At 44.0% G+C, this 20,903-nt stretch overlaps 1 protein-coding gene across 16 annotated transcripts in view; it reads right to left on the minus strand.

Moving 5' to 3' along the window:
• Nucleotides 1-20,903, minus strand: part of CELF2 (CUGBP Elav-like family member 2) — a 724,899-nt gene that overhangs the window by 103,103 nt on the left and 600,893 nt on the right. For all 16 annotated transcript variants that reach the window (XM_075997468.1, XM_075997471.1, XM_012740321.3 and 13 more), the window contains one exon: nucleotides 6,930-7,012. In XM_075997468.1, the coding sequence (XP_075853583.1) occupies nucleotides 6,930-7,012 (83 nt within the window). The remainder of the gene's footprint in view (nucleotides 1-6,929; nucleotides 7,013-20,903) is intronic.

A 20,903-nucleotide genomic window follows, 5' to 3' on the forward strand; every position in this document is an offset into this window, starting at 1 on the left:
GCTAGCATTTCCAACTTTTCCCCACCAAAGAGTCCTGATTAATTTTCTCCCAGATTTCCTTGTACAGAGTGGGCCACGTTTTAAAAGTAACTGGGTTTTCCTTTTAGTTATTCAAAGCCATACATCAATAACCGCCGATCAAAGTTATCGAACTGATGGATTGCCAGCCGTACACAAAACTGCCTGCTCTTCAGGTGGCACGTACAATTTCATGGTGGGTGAAATAGTCGATTTCCAGTGGCTTTTTTTTTTTTTTTGAGACAAAGTCTCACTCTCTTGCCTGGGCTAGAGTGCCGTGGCATCAGCCTAGCTCACAGCAACCTCAAACTCCTGGGCTCAAGCGATCCTCCTGCCTCAGCCTCCCGAGTAGCTGGGACTACAGGCATGCGCCACCATGCCCAGCTAATTTTTTCCATTTTTTTTTGTTGTTGTTGTTGTTGTTTGGCTAATTTCTTTCTATTTTTAGTAGAGACGGGGTCTCGCTCTTGCTCAGGCTGGTCTCGAACTCCTGACCTCGAGGGATCCACTCGCCTTGGCCTCCCAGAGTGCTAGGATTACAGGCGTGAGCCACCATGCCCGGCCTTCCAGTGACTTTTTAATGAAGCAGTAAAATATACTTTCCCAGTTTCCTGGGCCTGTGGACTGGGGCCCACTGTGCCAACAAGTTCCTTTTATCCTCCAACTTTCGCTTGGGTTAAAGATACGAGCTGGGAGCAACCTGGCTGAGCCCCTGCAGGCAGGGTCTGCACCTCAACCTTGCCCCTTCACACTGGCCTGGCTCCCGGTGGGAAGGGGCCTCTACACCCACCCCTGCCCCCAGGGGACTCCTCTGGAACCACACTCCTTGGCACTTTATCACACTGCTTAAAAAAGACATCTTGAAGACAGACAAAATCCTTACTTTGGGTTTAGCTTTCACTTCTATGGGATTTAAGCATTATACGAACACAGCACAGACCGCCGGGGAAGGGGTTGCTCTTAGACAGTCCCAAGAGGCCAAATATCTCTGCCCAGGCCAGATTCTGCAAATGTAGACATCTGAAGAATGCACACGAAATGCACGTCCCGAGTGATACATTCCACAGCAAATTTATTTTGCACGTTGGGTGGCTACCCAAGAGCAGTTCACCCGTACGGGACAGATCTGGCAGGAACAAGGACTTGTCAGGCAGATGTGGTCAGGGCTGAAGCAGCTTCCCGGGCAGTCTCCCACTCAGCCTGCGGTAGGCAAGCGAGGGCAGGGATCGCCATGAACCGCAGTTCTCAAGCACCCTCTCACGCACCATGAATCAGCCACGAGCCGGATTCAGAGCACAAACAAAGGATTCTAATTATACTCAGGAACTGAGACAGTTGATGAAGCCTAAAATAAGAAAGTGGACTACAAAGTAATTAAGGGTATGTTTTCAGGCCAAACAGGAAAGTGGGACTTTGTTATATATTCATGCATTTATTTGGACTGATACCCATATGTGCATGTAAGATAGTGTATGTACACATATATGTGAACAGATCTCTGTGAAACAAATTATATCACTTAACATACATACATGTAACAAATATACATTCACCCTATATTCTGGAACATTGGTAGTATTTGTGGGCAGAATTATCTTTAAAGAAACAACAACTTGACTCCCTTGGAAATATGTCATAAACTAACCTGTGTGGCCATTAAATATCTGATAGCTATTTATTCAACATTTTCTGTGTATGAGCCTGGTGGGAGGCTCTGTTTGTTGGGGATTCACTTATACAGGGCGTGGCTGTTGCTACTGTATTCCCTAGTATCTAGAACCGTGCCCGGCAAACAACAGAAACTCAGTATTTGTTGAACGAATATATGAATGCTCTGTTTGTTCCACCTGATATAAGACTGTGAGCACTCAAACCTGTTCATATGGATGTTCTGGCTGTTTCTCCATAACAATTTTAAATAAAAGGCATCTACGAAAAAAAGTTCACTGAACTTGGCCCAGTTCGGCTTCCATTCTAGTGGGATGGTTTGGGGGAGATGTTCCCGTGATACGAGCAGATGGGGGTCTGAGAGATTTTATGACAAAGAAATAATGATGATGATGATGATTAAAATAATAATAATGATGGCCCTGAGAACAAAGGCCTTAAGTACAGAATAACTAGGACAGGGAGCTCAAAGAAAATGAGTACCTGAAAATACATTAAAATAGGCAAACTGAATTTGGCCCCGGCGAGAGTCAAGTGGCTCTGCGGAAAAGAATGACAGCCCCCAGCAATTCCGCTGTTCAAGAACACTTCTGTGGAGAGCTGAGCTAAAGTTGCCTGGGAGGAAAGTGCCTACGCACACAGGTAAATTGCTTCTGCCAGGGCAAGCCGGGAAGGGGCCACTCACTCCGTGTGGGCGAACACGCTTGTCCCACGAGGCCATTTACTTACAGCCTCTTCCTACCGGATCAGGCTCATTTGTTTTTATATCTCAACACTACGTGTAGGCCTTGCTCACATTGCGTGCGTGCTTATAAAACACCTTTCAGTATGCCACTGCTAAAATGAGTGCTCTAAACAAATGTTCTCTGAGGGCGGTAACTCCTTAATATAAACTGCATTTAATAAAACCGGTAGTGATTCTAAAAAGAAAAGGGTAGAGGCATATTCAGGGAGAATGTCTGGAAGAAATTTGCAATTAATATTTTACAAGACATTGAGATTCCATAGATTCCTCCTCCTCGCTGCTAAAACTTAAGAGCTTTTTCAAAACTGTATTCCTCTCTGTTATTACATCCTTAATTAAATTAATTTATACAGTGAACGCTCTAATGAGACCGCTGCAGATTTTCAATCAAAAAGCCTCATTGCCAGAGACAATATGTGTGAAGACCTTGAAAAAAAGAATGACATATGGCACTGTGCTGACACCAGCACAAGGATATTTGGCCCTGACATTTGATTACTGAAAAGATCTCGGTAGTTTTTCTGTGCCTCCATAAAGGTTTTTATTTTTTAATTGAGCTAAATTAGGTCAAAAGAAAACAAAACGAATCTTGCAAGTTGCCTTTGCAAAGATCTCTCTCTGGGAAGGTACAATGGCAGACAAGGACATTTCTACTGAATCATACTACCAGTTGGGTTGTGCCTTCCAGAAACCCTAAAGTAAGGGGGCCATCTCCAAGCCCAAGCTCATACGTCATCACAAAGTGGAGGCAACCAAAATTTGTCCAAAAACACAAGTGGCCCAGCAGCGGAAGAGCTGGTCTAATCATGCTGCACCAAACCCAGTGGCTCATCGAGTAGCCCAGGCTGTGTAGACACAGCCATGGTATAATCTTCAGGCTATGAAGACACTACTAATTAGGGGTCTCAGGGTGTGTGTGTAACTGGTATCCTGTCAGAAGCAGAAAAGCACTAAAGCATAAACCACATAAATATTAATTACCTGTCTGCTGTCCATCCAGCCCACTAGTATCAGCTAGAGGCCCATCGGGCTTGACCTCTGCTATTTCCTGCCAATACCTAAGCTTAGTGCCGGGCACACAGTAGGCACTCAATAAATTATCACTTGGGATTCACAGATCTCATGAAATGTCAGTAAATCGTAAGGGGCTATCCCTAAGATTTGGTCTGTTGCTTAAGCGTTAAGCAGTCACTTTTGGAGCAGCAAAGCGTCATCCAAGCAAGGGAAGGACGCCCAGCCCCTCCCTTCCTTGCTTGCTCTGGGTGTTGAGATCTTGAATCCACTCCCTTTATTTCCACTACTTTATTTCTAGGGCTGATGTTGAGCGGCTCTGCGGATTTAAGACACGGTGTGTTTATTGGTCACACAGGAAGACGCAGGCTTGAGAAATGTGGCCTCACTTACTCTGAGGACATATATGATCAGGGCTCAGGAAGGCCCTGATCCTTCACCTCCATCCCAGGGCCCTACCCACCACGTAAAGGGTCTCCAGACTCCACACGGGACACGAAAAGGAGGGTGCCCTCAATCAAAATCTAAGAGAAGGCACAGCGACTGAATAGTCAAGTCCTATCAGCTTGTTTCTGCCTCTCAACAAACCAAGTTCTTTGTTTCCCTCAAGAGAGGAAGCCAGTGCAGAAAGGCAAAAGCAAACCCCTATAACTCTGCTCGAGCTGGGCTGCAGGATAGAAGTTCCTTATGAAACAAAATATCAACTGCAGAAGAAAACCCGCACAGAAAAAAAAAAAAAAACCAGCATTATTTGATCTTGCTTTAAATGGAAAGTTTTGGACACTTTAGAAAAAAAAGGCAGCAAGTGACTTTTTAATGGATTTTATCCACAGGAAAATGATTACAAGCAGAAAAGCTTTAAAGTGTCAGCTGGTGATGCATTTTTCTTTATCCCTTTTATTTTTATTCATAAAGAAATTGAAGGCATATGGCAAAGTGCATCATTAATTTCTTATTAATTTCATAATATGAAGGCAACCAGTTAAAATGGTAGTGTACAACTTTAAATTACTGAACTCGCTTGGTATTTAATGAGAGATTTAGCACAGCGGGGTTTCTGTTAAATTAAGTTGTGCCTTCACATCACAGTGGGAAAACAGGTGTATATTGGTTTAGAATTATGGAAATGTTGACTAATTCCAAGGCTTGTAATCAAACAGCAAGGTACCCTGTAATATTTTTTTTCTAAGACTATGCATTAATCTTTTTATGTCGGGTCCCATTTCTTCCTGTCCACAAAAGGCATACAGCTGCAAGGCAACCACTTTCATATTTTTCCTGTAGCTGTTAAGGGTGATACTTATCAGATAAAGCCATACACAGATGCAAGACATGGAACTCTGTCCTCATTTACCACATTTGAAATGGCCAAGGTGGCAAGTGTGCACAGCGTAAAGGCTATTAGCCTTACAGATAAGATCTCATTTTTCAGCGTTTCCTTTAACTTGCCTCAAAGTAACTGGGCATACGAATGTGAACCAGATACAAAGAAAACCAAAAATAATCCACCAAACATCTTTTCCAACTTCCACATGACTGTCTCTAACAACGGGTCTCTAAAATCACCACCCCTGGATTCCACATGCGGAATTTTTTGGAAGACGAGAAAGAAAACATGCAACTTTTTTAAAGAAAAAAAAACTACAAAACATGCAATTTGTTAGGTAAGAAAATAGTCAGAGGCAGATATCCCAAACCCAAGCATACTCATGAGTCAGTTCTATGCATCTCAACGTGCCCCTTTCATTGTATTAACTCTGGGTTTCTTAAAAGCACCTTCACGTGGCAAGATCACACTAGAGCTGAACTGCTAGCAGAGGGGATAAATCCAAACCAACCAGGTTTTGCATGCACTTAAAATATGATGTCACTGCCATCAAACTCTACTATACCTTAAATGCTAAACAACAATTCATCTTCTCAAGTCATTTTTTAAAACATACCTCAAAAGGATTTTGTGTGCAAATTACAGTAAAGTGTTTCTTTTTAAGGGAGGGAATACAATGTGGTCTTTGAGTGTGTTTAGGAGGCTGGGAAATAAGTATTTTCTTCTATTGTTGGCTGCACCAGTAAGTATTTGCCTTGGTTCTTTCATTCCATAAAGGGACCTAACACTGCGATCTCCTAGAATTTACATTGGAAAAATTCCATTTTCATGGAGAATGAAGCTGAAATAACACTACTTTCTTTTTTCTTTTAAAGTCACTGAGCCTTAATAAAAGCAGGCTTATTAAGAAGCACCTTAGTGGTTTCAGAGACAAGTAGTTAAATTGAGAAGGAGCACTCCGATACCACACACTTGCTTTTTTGAACCTTCTATTTTTTGATTTCCTCACATGAAAAGGGGAAAACCAAAGTGGTATGATGTAAGATCAAGGTTCATAACCCATTGCTTTTGGGTGATTAAGAAGCTAACATTTTGAAAACCTTTTGTTGAACATCTGGCCACTACAAATTTACAAAATTTTCTTCAGTGGATCTAAAGTGAATCACATAAAGCCATCTCTTCCATGTGCATATGTTAGCGTGTACACACACGCACAGGTATCTGTGTACGTGTTCAGAGATGGATAAATGACACCATGTTAGAATTACTCTGAAAACATTAGGGACATTACATTATCTTTCTTTTATTCTTATCAAACCAGGTTTCAATAAAATCATTATCACTACAGTGGTTATCACAGGTTCTTCATTATAACTGATGTGAGTCATTACGATACTGAATGAACTCATCGTGGATATTTGGGTCAGTAGGGAAAATACTCAAACAACATAGGGAAATGGATGCTAGCATGCAATATATAAAAGTGTCACAAAATCCTTTAGACATAATGTATTCTGATGAAGCTGTTACATGCAACGTCAGTTCATTTCTAGCAAATTGTCCTAACCATCAAACATTACCAGGAAGGAAATGGAAAAAAAACCCAAAAAACGGTAAGCATTATATTTTTCTGTTCTGTATCAACATGAAGCCACAAATTGGGCATTAAAACATTGACTTTGTTAACCACCACTGACTGTTTAGAAACCATTTGGAGGCTTAATATTATGGCTATACAGGGTACATTTTGTCTTTTCAAAAGAAAATCTAAAGAAGAAATTTGAAAAGGGGCTCCCGGGGAGTAAAAAGCTTTTCCTTTTCCATTTGCTTCTCTTGTGTGTTGGGTTTTTATTTCTTCCCCCTTTTAAAAATCTTAGCCCACCCAATACTCTTTGGCAGCCGCTGCTGCCCAGTGGGGTCACTCTGATTTTCTAACCAGGGGACATGCTATTTGAGAGCTCTTCCCGTCAGCGTGAAAGCCAGAGCTCCTCTAGGGGCCGGCCAGCTGGCTTGGCTGCTGCAGGGAACAGAGGGTCAAACACACACTCCTCAAAAGACCAAAGTCATTTTTGGCACTAAGAGCCCATAACTAGAACCTTCAGTTAAAAGGACCATTTTCAAGCAATAAAGTGATTCTGGTACAAAAGTAAACCGACTCACCCCAGGTAAAGTTTTAATATTGTGCAGTGCATTCTGGGCCTCAAGTGCAGCTTTTCTTGTATAAAATGTTACGAAACAACAACCTACAGAGAGAAATGAAAAGGTTTTAGAAATTTCTGTGAATGCTTTGCTTAGATATAATGGAGACTGCGGCGAACAAACAATCTACTTAAAAGGATGCACAATTTAAAAATAATAAAGCGAATGAGAACAGCAATAACATCTCAAGCATTTACCCAGTGCCTTTTCACCCTAAATCATACTTATTAGCTTTACCCACGTTGGAGGCAATGCGCACCTCCGTGCATCAGCTCTGCGGAATACAGCTATTCAGGAAGGAGGGTGGGAGGTGGCGGTGGGGTAGGCGAGATGTTAATGGGATTTGTGGGTAGCAACTACATAACGTATTTAATCACAGTAACAACAGCGTGAGCTTCCAGCAATTATGATCTTCTTAAAGGGTAGCTTCTCTAGAACATCAGATTTTTGAAATGCTTTCCAAACTCAAAGGTTAGACCGCAGGATTATAAACTTCCTGGGACAGTGTGTTATTTTTTATCTCCACCATAGTACATAATGCAAAGTTTTGTGCACATGACACTCAATACTTGTTTGCCAGAATGAGAGACTATATATATATATATATATATATATTTTTTACCAGTTTAGAAAATAAGTTACAATACAGGTCTGGCACATACCCAAAGAGACTCTGCCCACGCATTCAATATGGCCGTGGCGCACAAACTGGCAACCACGTCATTTCGCATTTCTGAGAGCAGAGGGCATCCGGGCCCCTCCAGGGCAGGACAGCATACACCCCCCTTTCCCAACCAACCTCCACCTCCCAAGAAATGGGTGTTGAAACCCTAGACCATTCCTTCTGCATGCATCCTGAACAATGGCTCACACCTACTTCAACTTGGTGACGAAAATACTGGTTAACAATTTGTTAATTGGCATAGACCTATAATAGTTTCTCAGCACAACTAGGCTTGGGAAAAGGGCGTAGACTGACGCTTTAGAAATTAAAACAAGGAAGATAACTATTTTGGATCTGGGCAGCCTTTGGGAAGCCGGGCTGAGGAAGACACAGAGCGATGCCCTCAGCAGGACTGTATATACTGCCCCTGAGCTGTCCCCAAACACAGCCAGACAGGGCTGCAAGAGCTCAGGGAGATGCTCATACAACAAGCACGTCAAGCAGCGTGAGAAAAATGCCCAGCACTTAGGCACTCACGTCGCTTCTATTTAGGGGAATGATGCAAGTGAGACAAAGAGCACAACAAAATGACACGTCCGCAGAGCAGGGAGCTGGCACCGCACACCTTGAAAGGTTTACAGTCACACATCAGCTTTCGGATTTCTCCAAATAAAAATGCATTCAAAGGAGCAAGGGGGGGGGGCGGGAATAAAGTACAATCCCATGCGTACAGCATTCCCAAAGACATCTAAGATGCTTCCCGACCGCATGGAAAAGAAATCTGGAACCTTGTCCCCTTCCACTTGATTATTTGGGGGTCTAATGACATTAAATACGTATAGAAATCTTCACTTTTTGGACGGAGTATTGACCACAGCTTCCTGGCATTTAAGGAACTCCATGCATTTAAGCATCAGAAATCCTTCAAATGTATCACCTGAATGATGAAGGGAATTGAAAATTACGAATTTTCTTGAACAATCATAGCTGGAGAGACTGGCCATTTTTACGTGCGCTTTTCATGTCAACTGTCTTGGCTTCCATGACTAGAGTCCATTTGGCCAAGCTACTGAAGAGATCAACTTAACTAGTGATTTCAGCTCCACTGGCCTAAGGTAGGCCCCCTGAAGGCTATAGGAATTGCTTTGTATCAAGGAATAATTTTAAATTTAAAGTCAAGTCCCAGCTTCCAGTAATCATTTTTAGAAGAAGAAAAATACCAACCATGCTTCGCTAGGCTTGGTATAGATATAAAAACAAGACAAGCCTTCTGACCGTTTCTAACAGACAGATTCTCAATACACTCTCCTCTCCCGGGCTCATGGGGTTAGCTTCTGGATAAGGAACAACGGGGAGGTTCTGAACTTCAACCTCATCTAATAATCAAAGTTTTAAAAAAGAGGCAGAATCTGACACCTTGGAGCTGGAGACTTTTGGGGGTGAGACCCATAAAAAAAGATGTAGCGATGGAACAGTTTGCTTGACTGAAAGGAAGGAATTAATAAGAGTAAGCTGGGAGATGAAAAACAAAGCCCAGGTTGGCCAGGCCAGAGTGAAGAATGAGAAGCAAAGGTTGGCCTGAAAGAACAGTGGAATGACAGGGAAATTGAAAAAGGAGAACTAAACACAACAAGATAAAAGCCACCAAGAACAAAGAGGATGTAAACTGAGAGAATCGTGTGTCCCTGTGTGCTGGGCCAACTTTAAGAGCTTTGACCCACACACAGTGGTCTCAGGAATAAACGACACTCCCCTGCCTCAGATGCCTGAGTCAAATCCCTGCCACTTCCCACTGCCTGAGAGTCCACCATTTGCTATTTAAATATTAAACCGCTACCCTTGAAGGAGTAGACATATAATTGTTCCTAGTCATTACAACTTAGTGTGAATCTGGCTGCTTACAGTGTTTTCCTCTTGAGCAAAAGTTCTTAGTGAAGAGAAGGTGGGTGGTTTTTGTTTCGTCTTTTGTTTTCCAGAAAAGGAGATACCCTAAATCTCAAACTCATTCCAGCCAGGGTCCACGCTGCCCGTGCAGCCAGTATGGTGACATGAGGGATTTATCACTACAGATCCTCTGCAAGCTCTGCATTGCTCTTCACCATTCCATTGCACCCATTTAAACAAAGGTTCTTTAAGATCATGGCAACAGCAGCTCTAGCTTCAGAGTGACAGGTTAGGAGGACCTTGTAGGTGACACTGGTGATACGCCCCTCACTGACTGCTCGTATGCCCGACCCGACACAGCTCAGCTCCGTGGCCGCTGCGCTTGGCAGGGGAGCTTGGAGCCTTTGTGCAATTCAAAATCAGCGCCCCATCTTTGGGTGGGCATAGCTCCTTGCCACAGCCCATGGCTTGGTGAGCAGAGCCCAGGCTGGATTTCCGCCCCTACTCAGGCCTCGGCTGGGCACTCCCATGATGTGACCAACTCACTTGAGTGTGAGGGGCCTGGGACAGACAAGACAACTGGGAATATTATCCTAAGATTCTTCTTTTGGTTTCATACTTTCAGTTGTTGAATGACTTATGGGGAAAACACCTTACTTTTCCTGTACCTTCGCTTACTAAAAACCAAGTATGTCTAAAATCCTCCCCAAAACCACATGGATGTATATAGTCCAAGTGTTCCATTCAGAACAAATTAAAAAGAGCCAAAATTATTCTTTACTTTTATTGGGCTGAAAAAGTCTTCTGCTTCATTCAGCATGCACAATGCTTTGCTTAACAAATACAGCGTCTGGTTAAGTTATCTTCAAATGTGCAGGGTAAATACAGACCTCCAAATTTAAACAGTCACTTTAGATATAGTAATTAGTGTAAAGCCCTAATGGGACTTGAGTTTGTACATTTTCAGAAATTGGAATGTGTCTGAAAGATTGCTCTTGCTGTGAAGTCCTCTCCCAGCTAAGAGCCATGTTTTTTTTTCCTTTTTTTTTAAATGCATCTATCACTAAATATGTTCACTTAAAGTCTTATATTCTCTGACCTGCAGAGAATATTTCAACAAAGGAAGAGAAAACAAATATCGTTATTTGCCCTGCAATGGTAATTTTTATGGCAAAAAAGGTCAGGGAGCTGCTATAGATCCCAGAAAACCCACGCAGGCTCAACAAGAATGGAATTCTCTCTCTCGCCAGCCCTACCTGACTGTGCAGCTGTTAAGGGAACCACCTGTCTCTTAGATTTCCCCATGCCAGCTGCGACTCAGGTCTGAGAGGCACGGGATTCGTTTCCAGGTCAGCTGCAACACCAGATGGCGCGGCAACCTGACTCAGGGACAGGCCTCCACTCCCTCCCGCAGCCTCTGTTGGCAACATCAGAGTAAGGTGGGTGGCTAAACGTCTACAACACCCAGAGGTGCGCTTCCATGGCCAGCGGCCGCAGCACGCATCCAAGCGGGCAGCCCCGCAGGCTCCGGTGTGCATTCCCGGAACCCCGTTTTGCAGGCTGTGCGTGGAGCGGAGAGAAAGGCCCTGCCTGTGTCAAAGAGGAGAAGTGACCGGTCAAGGGACTCTGGGATCCACAGCGGTGGGTGCAGTCTGATGAGTCAGGTGCTTCAGCAAGTCTCAACCCTCCTATTTCTGCTCAATGCTGGTGATCTCTGCTGCTTCACGTTTTCCTACTTGACGCTGTCTACTAAGCACATGCACTTTAGGAGTCGTGCCGCAGTCTATCCGCACACTGAGGGGTTTCTGCCAGTGGCAGCAGCCAACTCAGAAAAGGTAAACATGAGGCTCCACACCCAGGTCACTTTATGGTATCTTTTGTTTCAACAATTCATTATAATAATCAAAGCTTTAGACCTTGGAGTAAAAAAAAAAAAAAAATCCTGCATGTGTTAGTTTATCAAGCCCCTCCCATTACTCCTCTCTAGGACATTTTAAATTCACAGGTGAGATAGGTACAGTGGTAAAACTTGAGATGTGATTTCAGAACCAAATATCACAGCCTGAGGCCACACGGGACCTGAGATTTCTACTACTGATGATGACACCTTTGGTTGATCACCAAAGATCATGACGGTTCTATACAGACCTTAGAGGGGAAATACATTCAATCTAGCTGGCCATGAACATCTATCTCACTGTGAATTAATTCTTCTGTTTAAACTTTGAACATGCAGCAGAGCCCCTGGGAAGGGAACGTATAAGCCAGACAAAGTGTAGGAGACCGGCCCTGGGCTACTGAGGGCCTCTGCAGAGGCCTCCCGCTGAGCAGTTCTGGGTGGTGAGAAAGCAGCAAGACCATGTCGTGCACCAAGGGAAGGAGAGAGGCACAGAAAAGCTTACCTAGTCCCAATTTCCCATCTGTCACCCCTTCTGTCGACCTCCTCAGAGACCCGTCTTAAAGGACCTGGAGACTTCTGACGCCCACATTTCCAAGAATTGGTTAAGTTTAGCAATAGAGTTGCATGTGTTCAGCTTGTAAAGCAATCTGTAATCAGGGGCGTAATTGTGCGCTATGATTGCAACATCACGCATCAGAAGTTGGGAGTGGCAGCTCCCAGAGAGGCTGAGCACTGCACACTCCAAACAGGGTAGCTGGTTGTCTGACTGTGTCTTTTCACCAATTCTTTCTGCTGTCCTGAGAGAGATCCTGCAGGTATTTTGCCAGCGTAACTGCTAGATCATCTGAGACACTGTTATGATGTTTTTGCTGTTTTCAAAGACAAAGCTCCCAATAAGACAGGCCAATGGTAGCTACACACACACACACACACACACACACACACACACACACACACAGTAGTGTATTTAAAATCATAAAGAAAACACTCAACTTCACTGAAAGACTTTAATTTTAAATGATCAAGTAGATTTATCCTCAAAGAAACCATCTGGATTATCACAAATCTTTTCAAACCACAGCTGTTTCTCTTGAAAATCTTTACTTGGAAACTCTTGGTAATAATACTCACAAGAAAAAAAAAATGTACTGCTTATGTAAAGATAACCAGTTTGTATCATGGCTCGCCTTAAGTCCAACGGCTATTTATTTACATTCTTCAGTGTGGAGGGTACTATAGACACAGCCCTAGAGAATGATATAAGATCAGGTTTTAAAATTAATTCTGCCCTCCAGGAAACTGACATCATCCTCATTAAAGACACTTCCTCCAAGGTCTCTAAACCTTATCAAACTGGGTAGGAAAGGAACTAAGGGTTTGACGCTCTGGAGATACCATTTTAAAAACGCAGTTTCGTTTTCTTTAAAGACTTTGGTTCTAAAACAGGGACGGGCCAGGTTTTTCTTTTTTTCTTTAATATTTGTGTACCTTTTAAAAAATTTGCTGGCATTTTGTGATTGATACATAATATCTGCACATATTTAAGGGGCGCATGTGATATTTTTGTACATATTTAAGGGGTACATGTGATATTTTAATACACGCATACAATATGTAATAACCAAACCCAAGAGAGGAAAGGTCGGTGACTTGAATGGTTTCCAATTATTGAAACGGTCACACGTCAGCTGCAGGGTGGGAATTCCAGATCACATGCCAACAGTTTACACAGTCAATGGCAGAAGCCAACCCCACTGTGGCTGGTGTTACTGGGCGACCCGTTCCTCATGACTGCCCCGTCACCACCAGCCTGGACTGAGGAGAGAACCTCCTGAGATATGTGCTCTTGTATGCGTCAGAAAGGGCCTTTCTGGAATGTTCTAGTTCTAACTCTTTTTCTGATGCTGCTCTTCAGTAATATTTTATTATGGAAAAACGTGGAGCACTTTCTGAAATGCAATACTGTAAAACTCGAGGACTGAGACACAGTGAAAAAATGATTTCCTACAATTCTGTGGCTAAGCTGGTAAAATAAACAGTATTTCAGTTTTGGAGCTTATGGCGGTAAAATAAAAAAGTGTTTTAGTTTTGGAGCTTGCAATGCTGTGCACAGAAACACCTGTCTATCCTTCTTGAACTCTGTCCCAGGGTAAAGACAGAGGCTTGTCCATGTTTTCAAGGCCAGGCAACATCTTAAACATATGAAACCTACTTTGTTTTTCTAAATCTAAGCAAATCAACACTTGAAAACAGCCACAGACTGATCATCTGATGATTGAACCCTGTACTTTCTTTTTTGTCTTTCTTTTTGTTTTCACAAAGTAATAGTCCTGGTAGACAAATTCAATTCAATATATATTCGAATCCAAGACATCAACAAAGTCATCACATTGTGAATCGAAAATTCCTTTACAGGCTGCCTTTGAATTCTAAGGGGCTGGTAGATCAAGGGACTAAAGCCCTGGAAGGCTAAATTAGTGAACCCGCCATGGTTTTTTCCTTTCTGTGAATGAAGCTCTCTTTTGTGTGCACATTTGCAAGCAAAGCAGGTGCCTGCTTTACACAAGTGGAATTGCAATCGGGATCTTGGCTTCTTGTCAAGTCAGGAGCATGCAAGCCAGCCGAAGTCAAAAGAGGACATACTCCTTATACTTGATTCCCCTTGTCATCTATTTTCTCCCTCAATCTTAGCCACTACGTAGAGAATTTAATGCTTTTTTCCCAAAATCCAAAGGTTGTTGATCTAAGTGGTACGTTTTGTGCTCAAGTGCGTCTCCCACACACTACGGTTTCAAAACTATCAATCACTGGCTGCCGAGACCTCCCTACTTCCAGTTTCTACAAAGCAGTGAAAGGCTCAAAAACCCCCATCAAAAATCCCCTGGATTATATTTTTACTGAAAACTTAGCACTGACCTTAGACAAACAGAGTCGTTTTTCAGTGGTGTAGGAGGTAACTATAACTTCACTGTCTTGAGGCAAAAGACAACGATAAAGTGCCGTTCTTAGAAAGTACAAAGAGGCTTTACGATGAGATCTGGTAGCCTGGGGGGTCACAGGTGTATCCCTCTCCTTAGCCCAAATTCCACCCACTGAGAAGACACGGTGCCGCCAGGGGAAGACGGCAGCAAGGCACTATCACCTCACTGTCCCGTGGCTTCCACGGTGCTGTGGCCTCAGTGTTTGCTCCTGCTTCGTCATCAACGCACTGCTTGCCTTCGAGAGGTGCAAGATACGAGTGAACAAATGATGCTACTGATGCCACAAGCTGCATCTAAAGCTCCGTCCCCTGCCACTGAACCCTTCCATGCATTCCACTTATGATCTCTCTATTGTAGCTGTTCTGCTCCTGGACGCCTGACCGTGATGGCTGCAATGACATACGCCGAGAGACCGCAGTGAGAGGCACGAGCAAAGTGGCAACCAAAGCAAAAGTCAGTCATCTAAAGGAAGAACCTGCAGGGAGATGAGAGGGTTTTTGTTTGATGCCCTCCCACCGCCCCCTCAAACCTTTTATTGCTTTAAACTCAAAACTAAGAGAAAGAAAATTACAGGACGTTAAGGTGGCATTGCTTTCTGGTGGCTTCCGTGCTCTTTCTGTAGAATCGCAGAATGTTATAATTTAACTCACTCTATGAGCCTAACCCTCTACTTCCTCCCATTTCACAGATGAGAAAATAGCTGTCCCCAGGAGGCTAGCAGACTGTCCCCCAATCACACAAGTAGCAAAGGCAAAAACATCCCAATAATGACTGGCTCACGAGTAACCTTCAAAATCAATGCCGATCTCCAGGGTCTCCTGCCTTAACCACCTCCAATTCGTTCCACCTTTCTCTGAAAGATCCTCAGCACTGCTTCAGACTCCTTTCCTGCCACCTAAAATGTCTTCTGATAACCTAAACCTCTCTTGCTTGAAATGTCTCCCCAGAAGTCACCTAAGATGAATCTTCTCTTTTCCCTATCCAACAAGTGGGCCCTTCCGTAGCTCAGAGTCACGGCCACCCAATCCAAACGCCTCATCATCTTGTAGAAATCAACTTTTAATGAAACCGTACCCAATTAGCTGAGTTTTATGGAGTTTGATATAATTGGCACCCTGTTGTAGAAAGTATTACCATCTGGCCACTACCTAGGAAGCGGAGAAATGATGCTGCCATTCTGCTTTCGGTTCTTGAATTATGTGGACACTGCTGATTGGATCACCGGATGCCAACCCAAGGAATTCCCCTGGGAAACTTTCCCCAGCCGAGCAGGATCTGCGCTTCTTTCTCTGGCTGCCTGGGGCAGTCACCCGATGCTTCTCCAAACACCCTGACTCACCCCCCCCACCCCCCCAGCAGGATCGCCCGCAGACAGCAGATCTGAGCCAACGTTTCAGCCAGGGAAGGAACGATGATCTCACCCCACTCAGTGGCAGCCCCACACCTTTCTTCCGACTTCTCCACCTGACCCGCCGTGACCATATTTCTATTACACCCGGCCACAAGATTCAGCCTCCTGCCAGCCTCCTGCTGCCCCGGGGACTTCCCCTGAAGGAATCTTCTGTTATTTCCATGCCCTGGGAAGACAGGGAAGCTCTAGAAATTTCCTGCTAGGAAAATGGAGCTTTTTTTTTTTAACCTAGATTAAGTCTACTGCATTTTCAAGCCTTTTGGGAAAGCAACAGAAGAATAACGTGCACAGCTATGTGTGCACCGTGACACTGCCCCGCCCGTTATTATGTAAATTCCAACTAAAGAAGGACACAGAAAAGACATTGAGGGCAAAATTGCCAGTATCTGCTTTTCCCCCTCTTCCTTGGTTCGATGAAATAAGCCACTTACATTAAACCATTTTGATTGTCTAGGAGCTAGGAAAGTATCTGAAGAATTTCAGTGCCATTCCTTTTCCCCCTGATGGGACAATCAGTGTGTTCAGCTGTTTCCGGAACTCTCCCCTCTGCTCTAAGCATCGGGACGGTAAGTTTGTGGGTGACGCACACATTGGTCAAGGCCCCTGGAAATGGTGTGAAGGAGGGTCCCCTCAACGACAGGAAAGGTCACTGGAGCCTTGGGATCAAAGGTAACATTACATTGTACATTTTTCAAATACTCATTGTACAGTAGTAAGGAGGGCTATGTTTTTTCTTACCTTTGCTTAAAGGTAAGAAAAAACATAGTAACTTTAGGTTGAACATAACACACCACAGAAGGCCCACTGGGCAGCTGGCCTCCCAAGAGTCCTCCCCTGGGTCCTCCCCAGAGTCCTCCCCAAGAGGCAGCGACCAGGCTGCCCAGCGGGGACCAACATCACTTCTCCTATGTCAAGGAGGGCATCACAGGGTTAATGGTGGCTGCTATAAGGTAGTTCTGTCTTGAATCCAATTAAAAAGGATTTAGTTTCCAACGTACTGAGGGACCTCATTAAAAGGAAGTTTCTAATATAAGGTTATTTCATAGCACAGACTCTCTGGAGGATAGGATGGCATTATAATTAGGAGTCTAGCAGCAATGAGAGCAGGTTAAAATCCTATCCGTTTCCCTATGATTCTCAATTCAGCGCTCTGGGCTCTTAGGTGCTTCCAGGCCAGGCCAATCTCTGAAGTCTCAACTTCTCTGTCCTGCTTCTTCGATGGTGTGTCAGTTTGTATTTGCGGGACCAAGACTACAGGCCTCTTATTGTTGGCCTGAGTAAAATCCAGCTCAGCTCTGCACCCCGGCGCCCATCCCCGGTGTGATAACTTTGTATTGAGCTGTTCTAGGTGCCTCTCAGAATTCTCAACAGGGGCATTTGTAACCCAGAGAAGAATAGAGGTGTTTTTCCTCAAATTGGAATGAGGGTGTCCTTATCTACCCCCTCATGCTGGTCTTCACAGTCATAGCGCAACGGGAAGGGCAAACCCTTTGCATAAACCAAACCTTAGGCTACAGTAAAGATTTGTACTTATATTAGACTTCTTTTTTTTTTTTTTTTGTGGTACACAACTGCCTCCACCCAACTCCAACAATAACTAAACCATATTTCATACCCATGGGGATGTCATGCCAGGAACAGCGGAAATCATGTAAGAAATCCACCTTTGCAGCCAAGCGTAAGTTAGTCCCCAAATTCTCACGGCATAGACCCTGACAGTTTCCCAAGAGATACTGGATATTTCTCTCCTGCTTCATTTCACCATCTTTGCAGGGAGGCCAATACAGTCACCCCGATTAGCATCTCAGGCTGGTGACTTAACTTCCCCCTAAGCCTCTGGTTCTTACTTGTGACATGGGGTTGGTCCCAGCAGCTGTATCATTGGTTTAACTTATCAAACAAGGCAACCTATGAAAATGTATAACACAGTTCCTGGCATATAAATAAAAGCACTTAATAAATGCTAGAGCTTACTGTCTGCCTTAAATTTATCACGTTTCTTCATAAAGCCCTGAGCTCAAACAGATCCTATGCAGGATCCTCTGAGGCAGGTGAGGAACAGGCAACGTGACCCCGCCTTTGTAACAACTGAAACGGATACAGACAGGCGGTGGTGACACACTGGCCCCATGCCGAGCCGCTCCCGGGGGTCTCCGGGTGGCAAGGCAGGGCGACGAGGCCTCTTTTCTAAGTGACGACCACCAGCCCTTTAATAGGGTTGAGAATTGATTTTGTTGTCTTGCTTGCCGAAGTAATTACTTGGAACTAGCCAAGTTCACCCATTTGCATGGCCTTTGAATACTCAGAACATCCATTTACACGGCCCTAAATGGTCAATCCATTTTAATGGAATCGTTCTGATGACTTTCCTACTCAGGATATGGCAAATTTTTCCCTAATTGTGCACTCTTTATGGTTCACCCCCATGGGGCAAAAATTCCCTAAAACAGTTTGTCATCTGAAATAAAACTCACATGCTGCCTAACGAGCACACCCAGCTTGCATGATGACAAAAGTAGTTTAACCACAGATCTGTCATTTCCCTTTATTTCAGCAGCAAGAGAGGGAGGAGAAAAAGCAGTGACCCTGGGCTTCGTGTGCAGATGTGCTATCCTACATCCATGGGATGAAGGGGTAGGGAGAGGAGGAGCTGTCGGGTCCCCCCAGAGCATACGGTGAGGTGCCAGGCACGGAGGCTCCCACTGAATACTGAGGGGCCAACTCTCCGCAGGGCATTTTCCCATCTGCTTACCCTACAGCAGCGTGGTTTCCTTCTAGACTTCTCGTTCCAGGAGCCTTTCTGATGCAGTCTCCCACACCTTCGACAGTCCAGGGAGCTCTCTCTAGTCCACCTCCCGAGGAACGACTCTAGTATCGTTCACCAATTTCCAACCCCAGATAGGTGTGGTTTAATGGGTGCTTAAAACAGATTTTGGTCAATCCATGTAGTAAGATAATGTCTACACAGTGCTGAGCCCGGAATCTGGCACACAGAAAACCCCAAATTAAGGGTTATTTTTCTTTCCTTCTACTATATAATTTTAGGGGTACCATGAAGGCTTTCTCCATTTCTAGGGTGATCAAATGATTCCTCACCCAAGTGAGGACACCTTCCAAAGTGGAGAGAGCCATGTGAACAATGACTGTGGGCCAACAGATGGAAAGTAGGCTGCAGCAGGCAAACCCTGCACTAGTCTCCCCTCTCCTGCCCTCGTGTTTCCTCTTCTGAGCTTCATTCTTTTTAGTCTGAAGCCCAAATTCATATTCAAATAAAAGTTCCTCAAAAGAAACAACACTATAACCTACATCCCAACGATCTAAAATGAATCTGTGAACACTGGCGTGGACAAGGCTTTATATTAGTGAGAACGTGGGTATCGGGGCGTGACGGAGTGTCCTGAAAGGCGAAAAATGACCCCAAAAATGAACTGGCTGGGGTAAAGTGACAAATCTCAGTCACATTGTAATTTTGACAAGGGCTGGTCCGGGTTTGACTGTGATCGATTTTAAATGCTGGATTGAGGAAAGAAAAGGGACTGTAGCAACCGTCTAGTCGAAGTTATTTCCAGTTAAAGAAAGGGAGGCACAGAGAGGTGTTATCTTGACAGAGCCCGGGCCTGGATCCAGGTTGACAGCTGACCATTGCCAGAGACGGCCCACCTCTTCATTGTTTGCAATCTCTAACCAGGCAGATATCTGAGCACGCATTTCCATTTTCCAGGAAATTCAGTAAGTATAACTGACCATGGATACAAGAGAAACACAACACATGGTTCATGCACTTGGTGTGCTTGAAACTAAGCTGCAGAGTTCAGTGCTCGTTTGTTACCTGGCAGAAAAAAAGATACATCTTCTTTGCCATAGAAATCTCTCCCTAGAAAATCTCACAGGGAAGAGTGAAATAGTTCCTTGATTCCAGGATTCCAGAAAGCTCCATGCCACACACTGAGCAGCAGCCACTGGGCTCTGTCCTGGGAGGAGCGTGTCTTCTCTCAACCTGCCCCACGCCACATGTGCACTGGAGTGGTACCCAATCTAAAAAAGAACTCTTGTCTTTCTAACTCATTGCCAATGACACTTACTCTTCCATCAACCCTTTAGGAGAAAAAAAAGAAACATCTTGCGGGCTCCTGTATCTTCCTTAGATGACCGGAGAAAGATGGATTTCTGAGTCTTTTAGCCCTTTGGACTTCAGGGCCACTGCTTGTTTGTTTTCAAACACAATTATGAAGATGGGGTGGGAAGAAAGGCATGTTGTAAAACACTCTGCGAGGAGCCAAGATGCTCCAGGCAACAGAGATCATTTACAGTAAAGCCTTTGCTGTACTCTCCTCCTTCTAATTGTGCGGATAACGAATGATAATTATACTCTCCTACCACTAAGGTTCTCACCATTAGTTCTAAATGATATGCAGTAACAAGAAGATCAATAGCTCAGGCCATTTAACACAGTGGACATCCTAAATACCCTTTTCAAGCAGGTCCTGGGATGCTTAGATGTCAGTGAGAGGAAGACTTAGCTTCCTGAATATTACTGTCTTAGGCTAATATTAAAGTTGGTTTGAACTCCCTGAGAACATTTCAGTTTGTCAAAACGGACTTGGCCTATGTGATTGTCATGTAGCTCGGAAGGGGCAGTCTAGGATCCACGTTTGCTCCGAAAAACTCACCAAATAGATACCCCACACATAGTCATTCTCCTAGCTTTCCATCCTTCCATTTTGATATGATGAATAATTTTTGGTCACTAATAATTTAACCACTGTTCGTCCGATATATTTATGCTTTACATTTCCGTGAGGATAGATTTCCAAAGGATTCAACATTATGACAGGAGGGGGAACAAAAACCCTAAGATTTCATTACTAGTCAATCTTGTACACTGACCCAGGTGTTGAAGAGCTGTCCTAAGAAGATATATTCCAAGTATTGATATAAACCATAAAATCATAGTATGTCAAAATGACTGGTAAAGTTGGTCAGCTGAACGAAACAACCACATAATCCAAGAAAAAAACTCAGGTTGGAAGAGATGCACTAGTGTTATACAGGGTAGAGTCACACTCTTTTCCATACGACAAGGCCAGATTCTAAG

The sequence above is a fragment of the Microcebus murinus genome, chromosome 25 (genome assembly GCF_040939455.1).
Source record: "Microcebus murinus isolate Inina chromosome 25, M.murinus_Inina_mat1.0, whole genome shotgun sequence".
NCBI lineage: Eukaryota > Metazoa > Chordata > Mammalia > Primates > Cheirogaleidae > Microcebus > Microcebus murinus.